The sequence below is a fragment of the Symphodus melops genome (assembly GCF_947650265.1).
Source record: "Symphodus melops genome assembly, chromosome: 6".
Taxonomy (NCBI): domain Eukaryota; kingdom Metazoa; phylum Chordata; class Actinopteri; order Labriformes; family Labridae; genus Symphodus; species Symphodus melops.
Window position 1 is genome coordinate 3,781,682 of NC_136696.1, and position 17,537 is coordinate 3,799,218.

The 17,537-nt window shown below is 41.8% G+C and overlaps 1 protein-coding gene across 1 annotated transcript in view; it reads left to right on the forward strand.

Annotated features, from left to right (window-relative positions):
• Positions 1-17,108, forward strand: part of cdh13 (cadherin 13, H-cadherin (heart)) — a 340,521-nt gene extending 323,413 nt beyond the window's left edge. Inside the window, exons 14-15 of the mRNA XM_079346024.1 lie at positions 2,015-2,236; positions 15,518-17,108. Coding sequence (XP_079202150.1) covers positions 2,015-2,236; positions 15,518-15,525 — 230 coding nt within the window. The 3' untranslated portion in view covers positions 15,526-17,108. The remainder of the gene's footprint in view (positions 1-2,014; positions 2,237-15,517) is intronic.
• Positions 17,109-17,537: the final 429 nt, after the last annotated feature.

The window sequence follows — 17,537 nt, forward strand, 5'->3', positions numbered from 1 at the left end:
ACAGCCTGCTCCCAGTGAAATGGACGGGCGCTGTGCTCGTCTCGCCTGTCTGTGTGTGTGTGTGTGTGTGTGTGTGTGGAATCGGAGCGAGCACAGCTGGTGGTTACAGCTCACCAGTAGAGTTTTTGAGTTTTCTCACCCAGTGTTTGTGAGTTTTTCACCTGCCACAGTGAGTTTACATTCTTCTTTGTTTATGTAATCGGACCTGTACTGATACATTGACAGTTAAACCAATCGATCCTCATTTGTGTGGCGCCTCGTTGTTGTATCGTTTAAAAAGCGGCAACATGAATCCATCATGAGCACTAAGCAACATTCAGCAAAGTTACAGTGGAGAGAAAAAAAAACTTCCTGTGAGAGGCAGAAACCTCGAGGCGAAGCAGACTCAGCCATCTGCTGAGACTGTGTGGGGCCTGTGAGGGGTCAGAGAGGGAGATGCAGGAAGAGACCAGAGCAGACCAACGAGAGGCATGAAAAACACCCTCCGATTCCAGCCAGCACTAACTGCTCCAGTCTGTAGTCAGTTGATTCATAAGGCTGGTATTCAGTCTGCATGAAAGCGACTCTGTTCAGTGTAACAAACTGTTCATTCAAAGGATGAATCTGATAGTCGTCTGAAGACATGTGATGATAAATGAAAAATATGTGCATATTTTATCCAAGTTGAACACCTTCAGTACCCTGTGACATTATAAAGAAGCTCATGAACAGAATCCATGGCAGGGAGGGCTGAAGCTGTTATGTTTGGTTTTATATTTACCTGTCACAAAACATGTTTCATTTCAAAGTGTGTGAGGTTTAACCAGTCAGACGCCTTCGTACAAAATCAATACGTGAGAAAGAAAATATCACCTTGTTTGATAATAATAAACTCCATACAATAATCTTAGCATGATAAGTAGTGCTGGGAATCTTTTTGAATCTTCGATTTCGATTCTCGGAGTCATAATTTGATTGATAATTTATTTTGATTTAAAACAATTCTGGATTCATGATTCAAAGTTTATCTTTGAATTACTTCAGAAATTAGTCCAGTCATCTGTGAGTCTGGCAGCATTTCTTCCCCTTTTGGCCTCATGAGTTAAGCTTGCCTTAGAACTTAGCCCCACACCCACCACCCAAAAATAAATAATACAAATTGAGTTTTGGAAGTTATGAAACTTTTCAAAAAAGATAAGACTTTTGATTTGAACAGAAAACATTTTCGGAGAATCAGAATCCAAATCAAATCGGATGGTGAGACACCTGAAGATTCCCAGCCCTGCTTTTGACAAAGAGATGCTTCTACTTTATCAATGATCAATCTTTATGTCAGTTGTTTTTAAAAAGGGGAAACTGAATGAATATTGCCCTGAAGGGAATTTGTCTTGCACACAAAGCATAAAAACACAATACAAACAAACGTTTACGAGACAGCACAAAAGAATGAAAGCACATCAAACACATTAAAGCGTCACGCGACTAAAAAAGGGATTTCAGTAGTAAATTTATTAGTAATTAGTAAAACATGTTGTCTTAAGATATTTAACAAAAAGAGCAGGTCCACACTCGACTCTGTGTATATACTATGTATATCACACACGCTGTTCCTGTTACCGTATGACAGTGTTCTGAGCACACCTTCTGACACTGATCAATTTTATAACTCTGCTCCCCTTGGAGTAAACAGCTGTGACAGTCGAGGAAACTGCACTTTGCATATTGTTGCACATTTCAGCATGAAGTGAACCGACTCCAGTGTTTTCTCTCGTGCCTCTTAAGGAATTGAAAAGTGTGATGCAACATACTGTAACAAACTTATGCAACGACAGTGGTGCCAATTTCTGTCGCTTCACTTGTCAGGGATTGCTTGGCAAACACTGGAGGCGTTCAACTTCTTTATTGTAATGCACATATTTAGTTAAGCTTTGCACAGTGGGCAGCTCTTAATGTGGGATAGATGGGCAATAAATGGAGGACGGGGGATTAGACTTTCACTTCACTAAACCTTCTTCTGCCTCTGTCTCCCCCACAGCCACACACTCGCAAATCATGCTCTTGCACAGTCTGAAGAAAGCCAACTACCAGCTCCCGCTGATCATCACTGACTCAGGGGTGCCCCCTCTGTCCAACAACACGGAAGTCAAAGTTCAGGTGTGCGTCTGTAAGAAGAACAAGATGCACTGCAGCTCCGCCCACTCCCACCTGGCCAGCCTTCGGGTGCTGCTCGCGACACTCCTGCTGCTTGTCCCACTCTGTAAGTACCATTCAAACCACATCAGAGACTAATGTGTGAACCTGATCATCTCTAACTTTCTAAATACGTACTGAAGTACAGCCCTGTTTCCAGAAAAGCTGGGACATTGTATAAAATGTGAATTAAAACTGAATGAGAGGAATCTTTCAGAACGTCAAGACCCGGGTTTAATCGAAAAGAGCACAATGACAACACACCACTTATGGAGGCCGAATGCTTCGGGGAACAGGTGGTGTTTGAGAAGGTTTTTGAAAATATTCAGAAATGAAGCTGTGCAGAAAGAGATCCAGAGTGTGTGTGTGTGTGTGTGTGTGTGTGTGTGTGTGTGTGTGTGTGTGTGTGTGTGTGTGTGTGTGTGTGATGGGAACCAGTGGAGGTGAATGAGGGTAGGGGTGATGTGATGCCAGGGCTTGAAGAACAAGCTGGATGGTCCCTCTCTTCTTCAGCCAATCTTAACTCCAGACACACTCAGCCTCTCTTTTTATACCTGATCATGATGCTAACCTGTTGCCACTGTCCCAGCTTTTTGAAACGTGTTACTGGCACCAAACTCAAAACGGACACATCATTTTACTATTTGTAATTGTATCGATCCAAGACAAGAAGTCTGACAAGGTTGACATCTAACTGTTGACTGTGGGTAAAAGGGAACAGAAGGGTTAACAGTGGAGGGAGGAGGGAGGTTCAAAGATGCTAAACTGCAGTCCATGAAGGAGAAGTTTACCAAACTGAAGATAACACAAAACAAACATGCCTGTGGGATATGGTGCTTTTTAAAGACTGGTAAATGTCAACACATAATGAGGCAGAAAAACTCAATCAGATGCTGCACTGATTCTTCCCGGTCTGTTCGCCTTGTTTCACCTCACTATCAGTTAAAACATTCAGTTTTATATTCTCATTTATTTATTGAAAAGGGTCAATGCACATTAACTTGACAAGAGCAACACATGTTAATGTGCCAGATTTAGCCAGGCAGGCTAATTTTCATCTGCACTCCCTGGTACAAGTATATTCACACTTACGAGGAAGCAAGCTCTAAATGTTGATTCCAACGATCCGACTGTTTGTTAGCACAATATCACTTTCAAATTAATTAAATACTTGAAAGTCATTATCCTGGGTCAGATAATTAATTCTAAGTATGTAGCAGTCTAACATGCGGGGTGATGAAAAGTGAGCGGTGCGTCATGATGGAGTGGAACCACAGCAGCGTGATGCAAAGCACTCGGTATACATCATCCCTTACAAACTGTATTCTGGCATGTTTTTTGCGTGCATTGTGTTTAAGTTGTGAACTTCACACGTCTGCATTTTTTTTCCCCCCCGCCATGCCTCAAGAACTCTCCAGGAAGGGAAACTTGGAATCTACTCTGAATATCTTATTCGAGCCATTAGCATTAGCATGAATAATTCAGTGACCTCCATTCACAACACTAACATGAAGAGAGAATGTCCAACACGTAGTTAGTGAAGAAGAAGACGAGTCCTGTGTAGCTATGAGGCCCCCGGCTCCTGCTCCTCTGCAGTCTCTAGTCAGACTCACTGAACACCAGACTCTGGGTCCAGCAGGAGGAGGCTGCGAGAGGGGGAGCAGAAGACTGAGCATAAAGAGATTTGAGACCTACATTTACTGCAGTGATTTTAACATAGAGCTTCAAGGAAGATGATCTTGAGCTGAGTTTGCGATAACATTGACATCAGACCCTGGTAACTCATCTTTGAATAAGGAAACTCTTCAGTGCCTCCTCGGTTTGATTCCAACCATGGTTCTGTGTTGTATCCCCTTCTCTCTTCCATATACATTTTCTGTTTATTAGCTTTCCCAATAAAGTCAAAGTGAACATTAAAAAACAGTACATTTACAGCATCAGTCTTATATTATAGAGCAACAGAATTCAGTTTGCCAGTGTCTTCGGGGGCGGGCACTTTGAGGGCCACAGTAAGACTCCCTCATACTTAGAAGAGGACTGTGCAGGGAAAGGGAAGACTTATTTTATTCCGTCAAACTGCAGGTTGGGCACTTATTTACCTGCAACTTTGTTAAAAACTCAAGATTCACAGGACGCAAAGTACTAAATTAAACTGACAACGTGTAGCAAGCGGCAGCATAAGCACTTCCCACTCCAGCGGTGATAGACCATTAGTCGCGGTTTTACTGAGACACACTAATCATGAGCGTAAGCTGGTGCTGCGTCAGCGTTCGCGGGCGAGCAGCCACCTCTCAGAAAGTTTCGTGGCAGCAATCCCGAGAGTATCCCAGCTGGAACCGCCACTTAACATTTCACGCTTTTCCTTTAAGAGATATTTTGTTATCTGGTTGCCATGGCAGCAGGAGCAGAGACCAAACTAGAAAGCCTTATAATTGGTCAACATGCCAAGATGAAATTAAGAGAGTCCTCTCTGCAGATGTCCTTTTACTCTGACTGACAGGAGCATTCATTATTCGACTGTAAACATTGCAGAGATAGACAGTGGCATTCAGTGGCAAACAAATAGCAGCTGTTGATGAGCTCAGAATATACAGCTCTCTGGTGCACAGGTAGCTGTCCGTTTATCTAAACTGAGTCATGTTTGAATAGTCATGACAGTGAGCGGTAACCCGAGAGACGGAGGTCTGAGAATTCAGAGAGAGGATACAAGGGCGCCGTGTGTTCGTGTGTGCCTCCGCTGGGAACATCAGGCTGTGCTGCAGAGGTCCCACCAATTCTAAAGACATCTACAGTACACACACACACACACACACACACACACACAGGCGCCCAGAGAGATGACTCCTGCTCCAGCTCATCACAGAGACCTGTGCTGGGGGACAGATAGCAAGGACTGATCGCTGCAGTGTATAGTCAGATAGTCTGACAGAGAGGCGGCGAGGATCCTGTTTCCATTCCCTTATCTGAGAGCTGAACTCTGACCCCGCGGGAGAGAGATGAGGGGAAGAAAAATGGAAATAGCCAGAGGGGAAGGGATAGGAAAAGGAGACAGGAATAAAGGTGTGGAGATTAAACTCTTCTGTTTTGTTCTGCTTTTGCCCACCAGGCTACAGGTGCACGCATGACCGCGCAGCAGTAAAATCTGCTTAAGTTCTCCTGATCCTTACATCTGTATCTCGCCCTTTTCCCTCCCTCTATTCTCGCCCTGCTTCTCTTGACCCCAACCATGCCTGCGGCATCAGTTTATACATAAACAATTTGAATCCACAAATGTTTTTTTCTCGATAAAGTAGAGCTTATGTAACGTTTATATCAGGTTTCATTTATACTTTATATTTCAAGAGTCTCACATCTTTGCTAAGAAAAAATAAAAAAACCAGATGAGATCAGTTTCCCTTGGCAACATGTAAGAAGAAACATGCTAGAAAGAAGATTTAATGCATGTGATGCTGTTGCCAGAAGACACACTTTGCATCTAAGCAATTAAGTTACAACAATAACAGTTCTGCAGAATATGTGTAAGCACAACCTCCAGATAAAGCGTCTGGAAGCCAGGCCAATTGTTCAACGTCATCCGTGTAATCGGAGGTTATTTGGATGAGCAATAGTCCTCCTGACTCCAACCTCTAACGCTGGGCTGAACATGTTTTCATTCCAGCTAGCTGATAGCTAGATACAAGGACTGAGTGAGAAAGAAGAGACCCTGTATAAAGGTCTCAGTCTCATCTTGCATTTTCACTCTGTCTTGTCTCGGTCTCAGATCATATTTCAAATCAAGACCAGTCAAGACCACCGCTGATCGGCTTCTTTTTAATGTCATTATGATAACTAAAATTCATTTGCAGGATATGTATTATGCTCCTGGTCTTGGTCTTGGTCTGGACTCAGTCTCGGGGCACTCTGGTCTCGGGTATGTCTTGGTCTTGGTTGGTGTGGTCTTGACTACAACACTAGTTCAAAGTGAGTTTAAGAGATGCGATCACATCTCACAACCAACAAGGCACCACGATACCTCCAGAAATAAACGATATTTAGCCGCTGGAAACAAACAGCAGTGATGACTTGAGTCTGTTGAAACTGTCAATTACAGCGCTGTCAAACCTTCATATTAACATCAATTACAGTTACTACTGAACTAGCAGTGTTGTATAAAAATAAATTATCAAGTGAGGAGGCTGCTGCAGAAGTGTTCAGGTGTTAAAATATATTGAAGGCTATGTACTTATGCTATATACTAGTGTACGATTCATTAAACAGAGACGTTTGGTTCTGACAATGTTTGACTACTTTCTATAATTAGGACCATCGATTTAACCGTCATTCTATCCCCAAGAGAAGGTGTTTCTCCCCTCTATTTTGGACCAATCACAGCTTTTGGAAGAATCTGTCACACCTGGTAACGGGGAGAAAAGTTCCCGTCCTGTCTTTGCTCCCTCAGAGTTGCTCGAAGAATATTCCTATGGCCCCTTGATAGATTATTTTTAAGATAGGGCTCCATGTCCACCTGGCGTTTATTCCAGGCAGAAAGGTGCTGGCTGCTCTTGGAGCGCTTGCATGACTTGTTTGAGGGCTAAACAGAATAGCGCTGCATGTACGACCTGTCTCCATGACAACAGCTCCACTGTATGACAAACAATGCTTCATTGTATTTTACTGCATGTTTTTATTTTATTTTAGATCGTTTTTACCACAACAGACATGGACCAAAAAGAACATGAGCTCAAGACACGATCCGTACAGGGAATATTACACATTTGGAAAAGAGCGGCGGTGATGTCAACAGTGCTTTTCTGAAAAAATAATGATAGATTTGAAAACTTGAGCACTCAGAAGGAGGAGTGTTTGGAAGAAAAAAAACATGCTGCGCTCTTTCTCCTGGTGGCCGTCTGCTTTCTGCAGATGATATTTACTCCCTGAAAACAATGGAAAAAAGACGCTGGTGCTCAGAAAAGATGGACCTTAGTGAGGAGCTCTCTGAAAGGATCCTCAAAATGCTATTAAATATGGTCCTTGATGATAACAGAAAAACTAGAACCACATGTTTTTTCTTTGTTTGAAATCTTCCCAGAGTCCTTAAATCTCCAATCTCTGCTTCAAGTAGTTTCTGAATTATCAAAAGACAGGGACTCAAAATAACATTTTTACTAGTACTTCAGTACCATACTCCATCTAAAAAGAAATGTTTTACATGGAAACTGTCACAATAATTTAGGTTTGCAGAGACTGATCATCTTCTCTCTCTGTTTTGGCTCAAGTGGAAGCCACAGTAATCAAATACGATGTGTGGTTTGTGAATCCTCCTCGTACTGAACTGCACTGTTGATGTCATCGCTCTTAGTTGGATGAAAATGCTTCGTGTACCTCGACCGCCACACAGACTCCGTCAGCATCTCTTGTCTGAGCAACACTTCAAATAGTAGACTCAAGTCCTCACTGGCTTTCTGACTTAACTCTCAGCCATATAACACTGCACTGGGGTGGTTTTTCAGACCCTTAAATAATGTATGTAACCCTGCAGGAAGAAGAGGGTGTGTGTGTGTGTGTATGAGTGAGTGCCAACATATACTGGGTCTTCTAATGCTTACAGGACCTTTGTTGCTCTTGCAGGATTGGCAGCTAAATCCCAGAGCTTTGCAGGAGCCTACTTTCAGTCCCCTCTGTTGTAAACCTTTCTTTTGTGCTCTAGGTGTTATAGACTCCCACATACATCCTCTGCACACACACATACACACTGATTACCATAAAGCGGGGAACAATTATGGTATTATCCTTTAGTGCAGCAGAGGAAAATGCCTGCAAATGTATAAGAGATGGACACTCAGTGAGATTCTGGGTACAAAATGTGTACGTGAAAGCATCCATTGTTCACTCGAGATAAGACTTCCTAATTGGGCAAACTGAGTGGAGTCCGTTCATCCTCCCAGATTCTGCAGACGCACACATAACAGACAACTTCTCGTGAAAAGGGTTGCTAATTTTAGTAGTCATTAGAGGGAGGAATGCTCCGCTCGAGCTGCTAATACTTCTCACAGGTGGCAAACCAGTGCAGATGACCACACTGCCCTCTATCTGTGCTTGTGTGCACTGATGGACTCTGTGCACCACATGCCCTATCTCTCTGCAGCAGCCTCCCTCTGGCTCAAAATGAAATTCACACAGTTGATGGTGTGTGGCTGGAGGCAATAAGTCAGCCAGGTTGCACAGTATGTAAATAAAGTGTATTTTACACATAGGTGGCGTGGACATGGCTGGACCTTTCTGATTAATGAAGAACTGGGTTATGAATTTAGTTTATGAGGGATAGAAAATAAGGCGATAAATGAAAATATGGGAGAGAACGGAGGCTCCTCATCTCCTGTGCCAACAACCCTCGCGTGTTCAATTTAGGAGGTCTTCAGGCTCAAACGGCATGGTGAAATCTTTTCCATGCAGGATTACAGGGTTTAACTTGCCTCTAGTTATAATGCGTTTGCAGAGAAACGCTACCCTCTGTGTTCCTTTTCTAATTTCAACAAGAGTAATCCAAAGACTAAAGGAGGGGACGAGAGGGAGGGAGGGAGGGAGGAGTAAAAACAAAGCATTTACCATTAAACACAACAAACAACTCCCAGCCCAGATGCCGCTAATTTACCTCCATCCTCGGGGGGTTTAGTCCACACTATTTCTCTTCTCTGATCCCTCGCTTTGCTCCGACAGCTACTTTTCCTCTTCTTTCTGCTCCACACTAATCCTCCCAGCTATAGAGACAGGATGTTTAGGGGCTTATTTACTCTTGTAAAAACAGGGCTTTTTCACAGCATCCTTTGAAGACCTCGTGCCGGGAGTGATGTGTGCAGTGCCACAGCTTGTTTCAGCCCTCAGATCACGCTGTGAAGGCTTTCTGATCTTTGAACTAAGATATGTACTGAGGAGTATTCATAAGAGTTGTCGTTTCTACATACAAAGGCTTTAACCGACTAAGATGTCACCGCGCAGTAATGAAGATCTCAACACCCTGAGCTATTTATTAGACACGGGACGACGAGTAACTTCATCAGGTCGACACATGAATGTCTTCAATATGGTTCGCAAACAGCTCAAACGTTACAGCATTTCCTCGAGTCAAAACAAACAGTATATTTAAGTTTTTGAGTAATCCCGAACACAGCACATTTAGCTCTGAAGACGTATGAATTATTTGTGGATCATTAGCGAGTTATGCTGAGAGACTTCATAAATGGTTGATGAATAAAAAGTTGTTAGAACAGACTGCACCCATGTTCGACTTTATCTATTATGAATGAATTGTGGCTCCATTTGCTGGTACATCTGTTTAGCAGTTATGTAGTGATAAACACGGATGATTTAGCCAAAAATTTATACAAACAGAAAGTACAAGTTTCCAATAGAGGAAGGAAGCATAATTGTGGGATTTCTACCCTCTGATATGGTTGTGTATAGATACCCTTAAATCCCTCCTGCAGTCCTTTTTCATCAATGACATTCGTCAAATGAACTTATAGCTTTTGAAATGTGGCCTCGTTCTGCGACCTGGATATTTCCTGTCTCATTGGCTAGTTCAGTGTTTTATTTCACTGAAATGCAGCCAACTTTTAAAAAAAACATGACGTTGATCGTGTGCTTAGTGTATTTACAGCACGACTCAAATGTGGAAAAAAACTCATTTTTAAATGTGCCATTAGCAACCCAAGCTCCTTTCGTGTACAGTGTATGTAGTGGACTATGTAGCGCACTCACTCAGCAAAATTAAAAAAACATTTGGGACACTGTACTCACTAACTCGCCGGCTGCTGAAAGTGAAGCAGATTACGGACGCAGCCACAGAGTTGTGTTCTTAATGACGGCTTTAAGGTTGAAGTTGTCTGCTCACACTTACTGGTAGTGAAATTATCAGCACAGTTAACTCCATCATCATTGCACTCTGCATAGGTGAGGCTTATTAGCTTTCATTAGCTTTTCCTTGTCTTCCTATATAATTTTTCTTCTTCATGCTGCGACGCTGGCGTTTTTTGTCGAACAGCCGTGACACCTGGGCTAATCAGCTGACAGCTTCCTCTCCTCCCAGCAATTAGCAGGGCTGGAAATGGTTACTGTTCCATTCAGTGTCCTGTTTGATTCTTCCTCGCTTCCTGCAGCTTGTTAAATTTACATTTTACGCATTAAGCCGCCGCTTTTACCCAGAGAGATTTTCAATAAGTGGGGATGGTAAGACATGTCAACATCAGTGAAGGGCTGTGATAGTCTACTGGGTCATTCAGATACTATGCAAAAGAAGAAAATCAAGCAAAAATGTTTCTACCTACCTTTTCTGTGGTGTTGTGAAATGGAAATTGATTCATTATCTGGAATAGGAAGCAGTTTTTCATCCAGGAGATTGTGAGGGAGGATTGTTTGTATATATCCACAGGAATGAAAAGTAAGTATACTGTTTGTGTGCAACCTTTTTCAAGCAGAGGACAAAAAAAGAGAACTAGGTTTATTAATGTTAGAGTTTTTTATATATATGCTATATATGTATATATCCACAACCACAGCAACATTTTAAAGCAATGTGAAGTCAGATCCTTCTCATGTGAGTCTCTGGAGAGTGTTGTTAAGGCTAATTCTACTGGCCGTAACATAAAGTGACTCATTTATAATCCAACCAACCTCTGGCTTAGTAACTATACGTCCTGTTCATCCATCTCTCTCTCTCTCTCTCTCTCTCTCTCTCTCTCTCTCTCTCCTCTTCTTCCCTCAGACATAATTCTCTCTTTCATCTGTTCCTGACCTCTGAGTTCACAGCCTGTTTCTGTGCCCGAGCGGAGTTGAATTGATTCAGCAAAGTATTTTTATGTCGGGGCCTTGACTTTTTAGCCAGAGGGGCAGAGTTTCCTCTTTTATATCCAGTTCTTCATGTCAGGTGAAACAGGGCTGCAGGAGTCTCATTAGATTTGCAAAATCCAATATCTAAGTCTCGAGTGCCTTTGAGTGGTTCTCCACTTTTATTTCCTTTTGGTGGGGTGAGCGTTATACGAGCAGGGCATTGAAAGAAAAACAATAGAGAAAAGAAAATCAATCGGCCCCCACCTCACCCTTTCCATACCCTCTATTTTATTAGATATTCACCCCTATTCAGGCACGTTTCGATCGCTTCAGAATTTTTTGAAGAGTACAGACCAATTCATTCGAGTGTCTGGCAAAATTATAGTTTGCATTCCTCAAGTCTGCTCCCTAATCTCATTCAGAGAAAGAGAGATGTGGAGCGCGGGAGAGAGAGAGAGAGAGAGAGAGAGAGAGAAAGAGAGGCAGAGATTGGGGTACGATGGAGACAGAAAGCAGACAGAGATATATTGGCATGTCAACTGTCGAAACGCAGGCTGAGTTTGTCCGACTGACAGAGACAGCCAACTTATTAAACCGAGCACACAGGAACTGTAACCACCACAGGGAGAGCAGCTGTGCAACCCACTCATGCTCTCACAATATGAATGCAGAAAGCATAATGCAACAGTAAACCTTTTACAAACAACACCAGCTATGACAAATTGCCACCTACAAATTGGTTGTTTTACACCACATTTTGCCACATGCATTTCGCTAGATTAGCAGTAAAAGGCAGGGCTTAAAGGTAAGCCTGTTAAGTAAGGCAGAATGCTTAAGGTGCACCTGATCTGCTCTTCACAGTAACCACAGCATCTGAGTGCTGAGGAGTGCTGGTTTAAAGGAGCAATATGTTAGATATGAACTGAATTAAATAATAGTGTCCTTACTTTATTCAGACATGAAAGAAACATGCTGTGTTGAAGCTTCTCTGACAACAGTACGTCCTCTTTCTAACTTCAGATTCTGGATTCTTCAGATCAAGCGGCGAAAAATTCTGATTGAGGCTCGAGCTGCAATTGCCTGTGGCCTGCTTTATAGTATTAGCGGGCTAATGTTAGCACAATTTAGTTAGCTTGTAGCTTCACATTGCATGTAACAGTGCGTGTTACACAGAAGGATTGTGATCTTAAAATGTTGACGTGGCACCCAAATAGGCGTTGAGTGTATTTTTCTTCTTTCTTGTCCTTTACTAAAGCAGCTTTTAGACACAAGGAAATGAGTTGGCCATCCCGTTCATGTAAACACAGCCCTGACAACAACACAGCCAGCGAGACTCGAGCTTCTCACTCACTGTACACAGTCAGGGCACATTTACAAAGGATAGACTGGATTTCTGATGTATTTATGTGTAAAATGTCGCACATTCTTCCTTTGATGATACCTTTTAAGAAAGCAAACATTGCTTTATACATATCTGTTAATAAAGTATTAATGTCGGCACCTCTGATCTTTATCAACAAAAACAAAGTAACACAATTTTCTAGTAAATATGATCTTAAGATAGTCACTGTTTAGTTCTTTCGGTTACATTTTATTTTCTTGTTCATCAACAATTAAACTTTACTTGTACTTGTAATTTATCAAGTGTCAGTAAGGTGTTTGAAAATATTCACGACCTCTGCCAGCTTGAGGGCTGCTTTGTAATGTGTGTGACCCTTTTTAATTTGGGTTATAACTCTGAGTTAACAAAATATTATATTCATTGAGTTATTAAAGGAGTGCTGCCTGGAGCATATAAGAACTATAACAACAACAAAAACAATACAAAAAATATCATGGTGTGAATTACACCCAACCGTTGAAATTGCATTAATAAGCAGGTCCTTATTAAACTACATAATGAATGACTGTATCACAGCAATTTCAATTTAAGTTTGAATATTTTTTGCAGAAGCAAAAGGTTGAGTTAATGTGAATGACCTGGATCTGCCCCCTGCTCTCTCCGGAGTGCACTTGTGAAGTATGCAGTAAATAAAACGTTGAGCTCATATCCCCTGCAAAAATTTGAATTTAATAAACCAAGAGTGACCTTTTCCTGAACCCACAGTGAACAGTATGGAAGCCTCTGGCCCTACCTGTGTTACCATTTTAATATTTTTCAAAATCTATTTGACTATTTGACTCCCACTTTGTCCTAAAGTGGAAATAAAGTACATTGGAGAGGCCCACGGTGCGCTATCCAATCTACTCCTATCAGATAACGAATAAAAAAGGGAGACAAGGAGAGAAAAAGAGGAGGCAGATTGAGCAAAATGGCAAGCAGGAGCGAGGAGGGTTTCTGTTGAATGCGCAGCCGTCTCCCAACATGTCAGAAATAGAGAGCAGACTTAGATGAGATGGCTGGCAGAGAGGCAATCAATAAACTCTCACATTTCATTTTGGTGTGTGTGTGTGTGTGTGTGTGCGCGCGCGTATGTGTGTGTTTGTGTGTGACTACAAGTACCTGCTGTGTGTATTTATTACGTGTTTGTTGTATCAAATTTCGAACCAGCTCGTTGTAAGCAATTCTGCTAGACTGACGAAACAAACTGTCACATTACGGGGAAACTTCTCCTACCCGGGGATATTTTGTGAAACTCATTCAAACGAAAGATCCTCTAAATGTTAAATATCTTTTTCAGAACAGATCAGACCTAAAGGTTTACAGATGAAAACTTTCATATTTTCCTTGGTGCTTTGAAGCTAGCTTAATGTTGTGTGAATTTAAACAGACTATTCTCACGTTTGTTTTCATGATGCATCATATCCCTTTTCGGCAGATGATACTTTGATATATTTCTCAGAAAAACCCAACAACCTAAAGAAAATGTACTGTCTTTGTGATTGTTTAGCTGCCATCCACGATTTAAAGGTCACATATTATATAAAATACACTTTACCATGTTTTTCTAGCACTAATGTGTCTGTAGTCTGTCTACAAACCCACCTTTAGAGGAAAAGTCCATCCTCTCCGTCTTTTCTCTGCTCCACTTTAAAAAAAATGTGTGCTCAAACAGGCCGTTTGGAGATATTCCCTTCATGACATCACAAATGGCAGTAGCCCCTCCCCCAGGTGGGTGACACTCCCACAGCTAGGTGTTTGTTCTTCCCTCTGAGTCTGCCTGCTCACCATAAACAATAGGACATGGAGTGAGAAAGCCAGAGCCCTTCTAGAGAGGGGGCGTGGTCGGACACAGCTCATTTACATATTTAAAGATACAGACACAGAAACAGCCTGTTCTAAGCTGGGCTGAAATAAAGGAGTTTATAGGCATGGTCAAATACATGATTAGACTGGATTTAGAACAAGAAACTTCACACATGTTTTTGGGTTTCATTTCACTCCTAAATTATGTTTCTTTCTTCATATCATTAAAAAAAAAATCCATCAATCTATCTATCTGTTCTTCTACTCTATTCTGGGATGGGGTCACATAGCAGCAGGTTAAGTAAGTCAACCCAAACAACTTTCCCCAGCAATATTTCAGCTCCTCCTCGGGTATCCGAGACATTCAAAAACTTGAGGTGATACACTGTATAATCCCTCCATCGAGCTCTGTGTCTACTCCTGCGTTTCCTCCCAACTGGGCATGTTGGGAAAACCTCCAAAGGGATCCCCCAGTAGGCAGTCTAAGATGCCTGAAGTGCCTTAACTAATTCCTCTGGATGGGAAGGCGACGCAGAAGCAAACATCTCTAAATCATTTACAGTTGATTAAAATGCAGCTTCCACCTTATTAAGACCAATATCTGCCCCCTCTCTCCTTTGGGTTCCTGTGAAAATTCTGAATAAACCACAATACCATGTGTATTACCTTTCGTCACGTTTTACTTCTGACCTTGTTGTCCAATTCATTCATGTCCATTCCATTTCATGGTCTACGATATGGTCTCTGGTTCTGTTAAAGAGGACTTATCGTACCCTTTTTCCACCTTTTCAAACAGTCCCCTGTGGTCTAAATGAAACATCTGTGCTGTGCTTTGGTCCAAAGGTCTGTGACCCTGTATCAACCAGCTCTCTCAGAACGCTGTTTTGGTGTGTGTCTCTGTAAATGCATTGAGTTCCCTCTGAGTTTTCACAGTAGAAATCACTCCCTTGCTTGCAAAACTAAAAACAGTGGACCTGCCCAAAAGTGTTGCTCTAGGGAGATTATCTTTTTTTTTTAGGTTTTTCTGAAGGTTCTTGCGTTTAGCCTTATTGAGTAATTTATCGACAGTGTTGCTAAGAGGTTTCAGAGGTTTGTCTGGATTGTCACATCGAAGCTGATTGTTTAATCGTTATACCGTCATAAGCTTGACTTAGAGGAACTATTACAACCCTTTTCTGACCTTCCTCAGACTTTAACAATGCTTTACCATCACCTGTGCTGTTTAATTGATTGCAATTGATCTGTGCCAGTGATGACCTTGACTTTACAGTCTTTTCTCTTGTCTCCTTTCTTTCTTTCCCCTCCCCTTCCTCCCTTCCTCCTTTCCCCTTCCTCTCCTGTCTCCTCTCCCACCAGGCCTGTAGATTCTGCTGAAACCTCTCGTAGTTCTTTTTTGCAACACTGAAAAGCAACGACTTATCTCCCTCACGCAACCCAGGCTAAGGAGAGAAGAAGACGAAGAAAAAAGAAGATGAAGAAGCGAGAAGAAGCTTTCTCACTCCAACAAATCAATCGAGAAAATAGAACACACAATCCCCACAGGAGTAACTGCTGTACAGAACCACTCTGCGTTTTTTTTCTCTCCTCCTGGCACTCTCGTCTCCTCTTCATCTTCCTTTTCCTTGTTGCATCTGTCCTTCCCAAATATAGGTCATCTTATCTTACATCTTCTGTACTTAATAACAAATGTCATGTTTGTCTTCTTCCATCCTCTTTACACCTTCTTTGCCATCAATTATTCCATTTGCTTGTGTGTTTTTATTGTGCTCCATTTTGGTCACACTGGCAGACAAACGTCGTGTTAGCAGATTTCATGGCAACACGCCACATCGTAGGAGATACTTGAAACAACATGTCTATTGATATTGTAACAGAACAAAAGCTATAAATCAATTCCACATTAAACCTCACCTTTATCCTCTGCTCTTTATCTTCACTTCATTCTTTCTTTGACTCCTCCGTCGCTCTTTCTCCTGCCATAGCTACCTCTATTTGTTTTATTTTTCTTTCTCCCTGTGCACTAACCATCCTTTCTTTACCCTCTCCATACATCGTCCACCTCTCCACCCGCCTCTCTCTCCCTGCCTCCCCCTCCATCTATCGACCCCTCTCCGTCTCTGGGTGGGCCCGGGAACACTGCGAAGGCTGAGCTACTGTCCTGGTCGGGGAGCATTGACTTTTTGATGTGTTCTTTTCTTTCCTCGTGTTTGATCTTGTTTCCTTCTTTCAGCGGAGTGAACAGAGCGTGTTTCTTTGTCTGCAGTGGTTGTGGTCTTTTAGGACAAGGTGGTAGCCATAAGCCTTCAAAAGCCAGAATCTTTCTGGAGTCCTTTCTTCGATTTGCTTCTGTTTTATTGCGTTAGTTGTCATGGAGTGGAAAACTGTATATCTTTATAGTAACGGTGTAAACCTAAAAAAAAAAAAACTATTATATAAATATTTTATTTTTTACCAGTGTATAAATATACAGTATTGATTAACTTATGTACTTTGATTGCAAGTTTTTTTTTGTCGCCCACTCAGTGAGTAAATAAAAAGGGGGGAACTTTTTTGTGAATTTTAGGCACTCTTTCTAATGCTATCGATGTGTTGACTTTTACTGTAACATCTTTTTATGGTTTTGTTTTTTTACTATTATTTGGAAAGCTGTGGTTCATTACAGAACAGAAGTCTTGCTTTGGTAGCTGCCATGTGTTTTGCTTCATCTTGCCCTGATACTGTTCTCTCTCTCTCTCTCTCTCTCCCTCTCTCCATGTGTCACAAAGAAGATGTGTTCGAAGAAATTGAAGGCTGTGGTTTTGGTGGATAGTTTTGCTTTGTTTTCTCTCGTGCTCATTAAAAGAAGGTAGCCTGTGTGGAAGACCACCGTAAAGAAAAAGATGACATTTTGAATGAGTTATGTCTGTCTTTTGCACTAATTTAATAAAGCCGTTACTGAAAATTCACATGACTGTGTTTTCTAAAACTTTGTGATGACTAAAGGCTAACTCCTTCCATAAGAAGGAGGACACACAAGTGAAAGCAGATAAATGTCATTTATAGTTTTGCACCCAACGTTAATTTGAAAAGTTCAAAAGGTATACGTGACATTTCAAACATCTTAACTAAATATATCGAGTGAAGTCAAAGTCCCTCTGGGCTGCTGCTCTCAGCTCTGTATTCATGCTGGATAGTGATTCCTTCAGCTTGTTAATGCCTCACTCATCAGCTGCAATAAAGATCCATTTATGTGATCCCCATCCTGTCCGACCTTTCGCTCTGCCACCACGGGAGGACAGAGAGACCACTCCGAGACGCTGTTACTAGAGGCGTAAAGTTTTGTCACAAGAACGCAATTCAAGGTGAAAAAAACCACTTTCCAAACCAAAGAAAATAG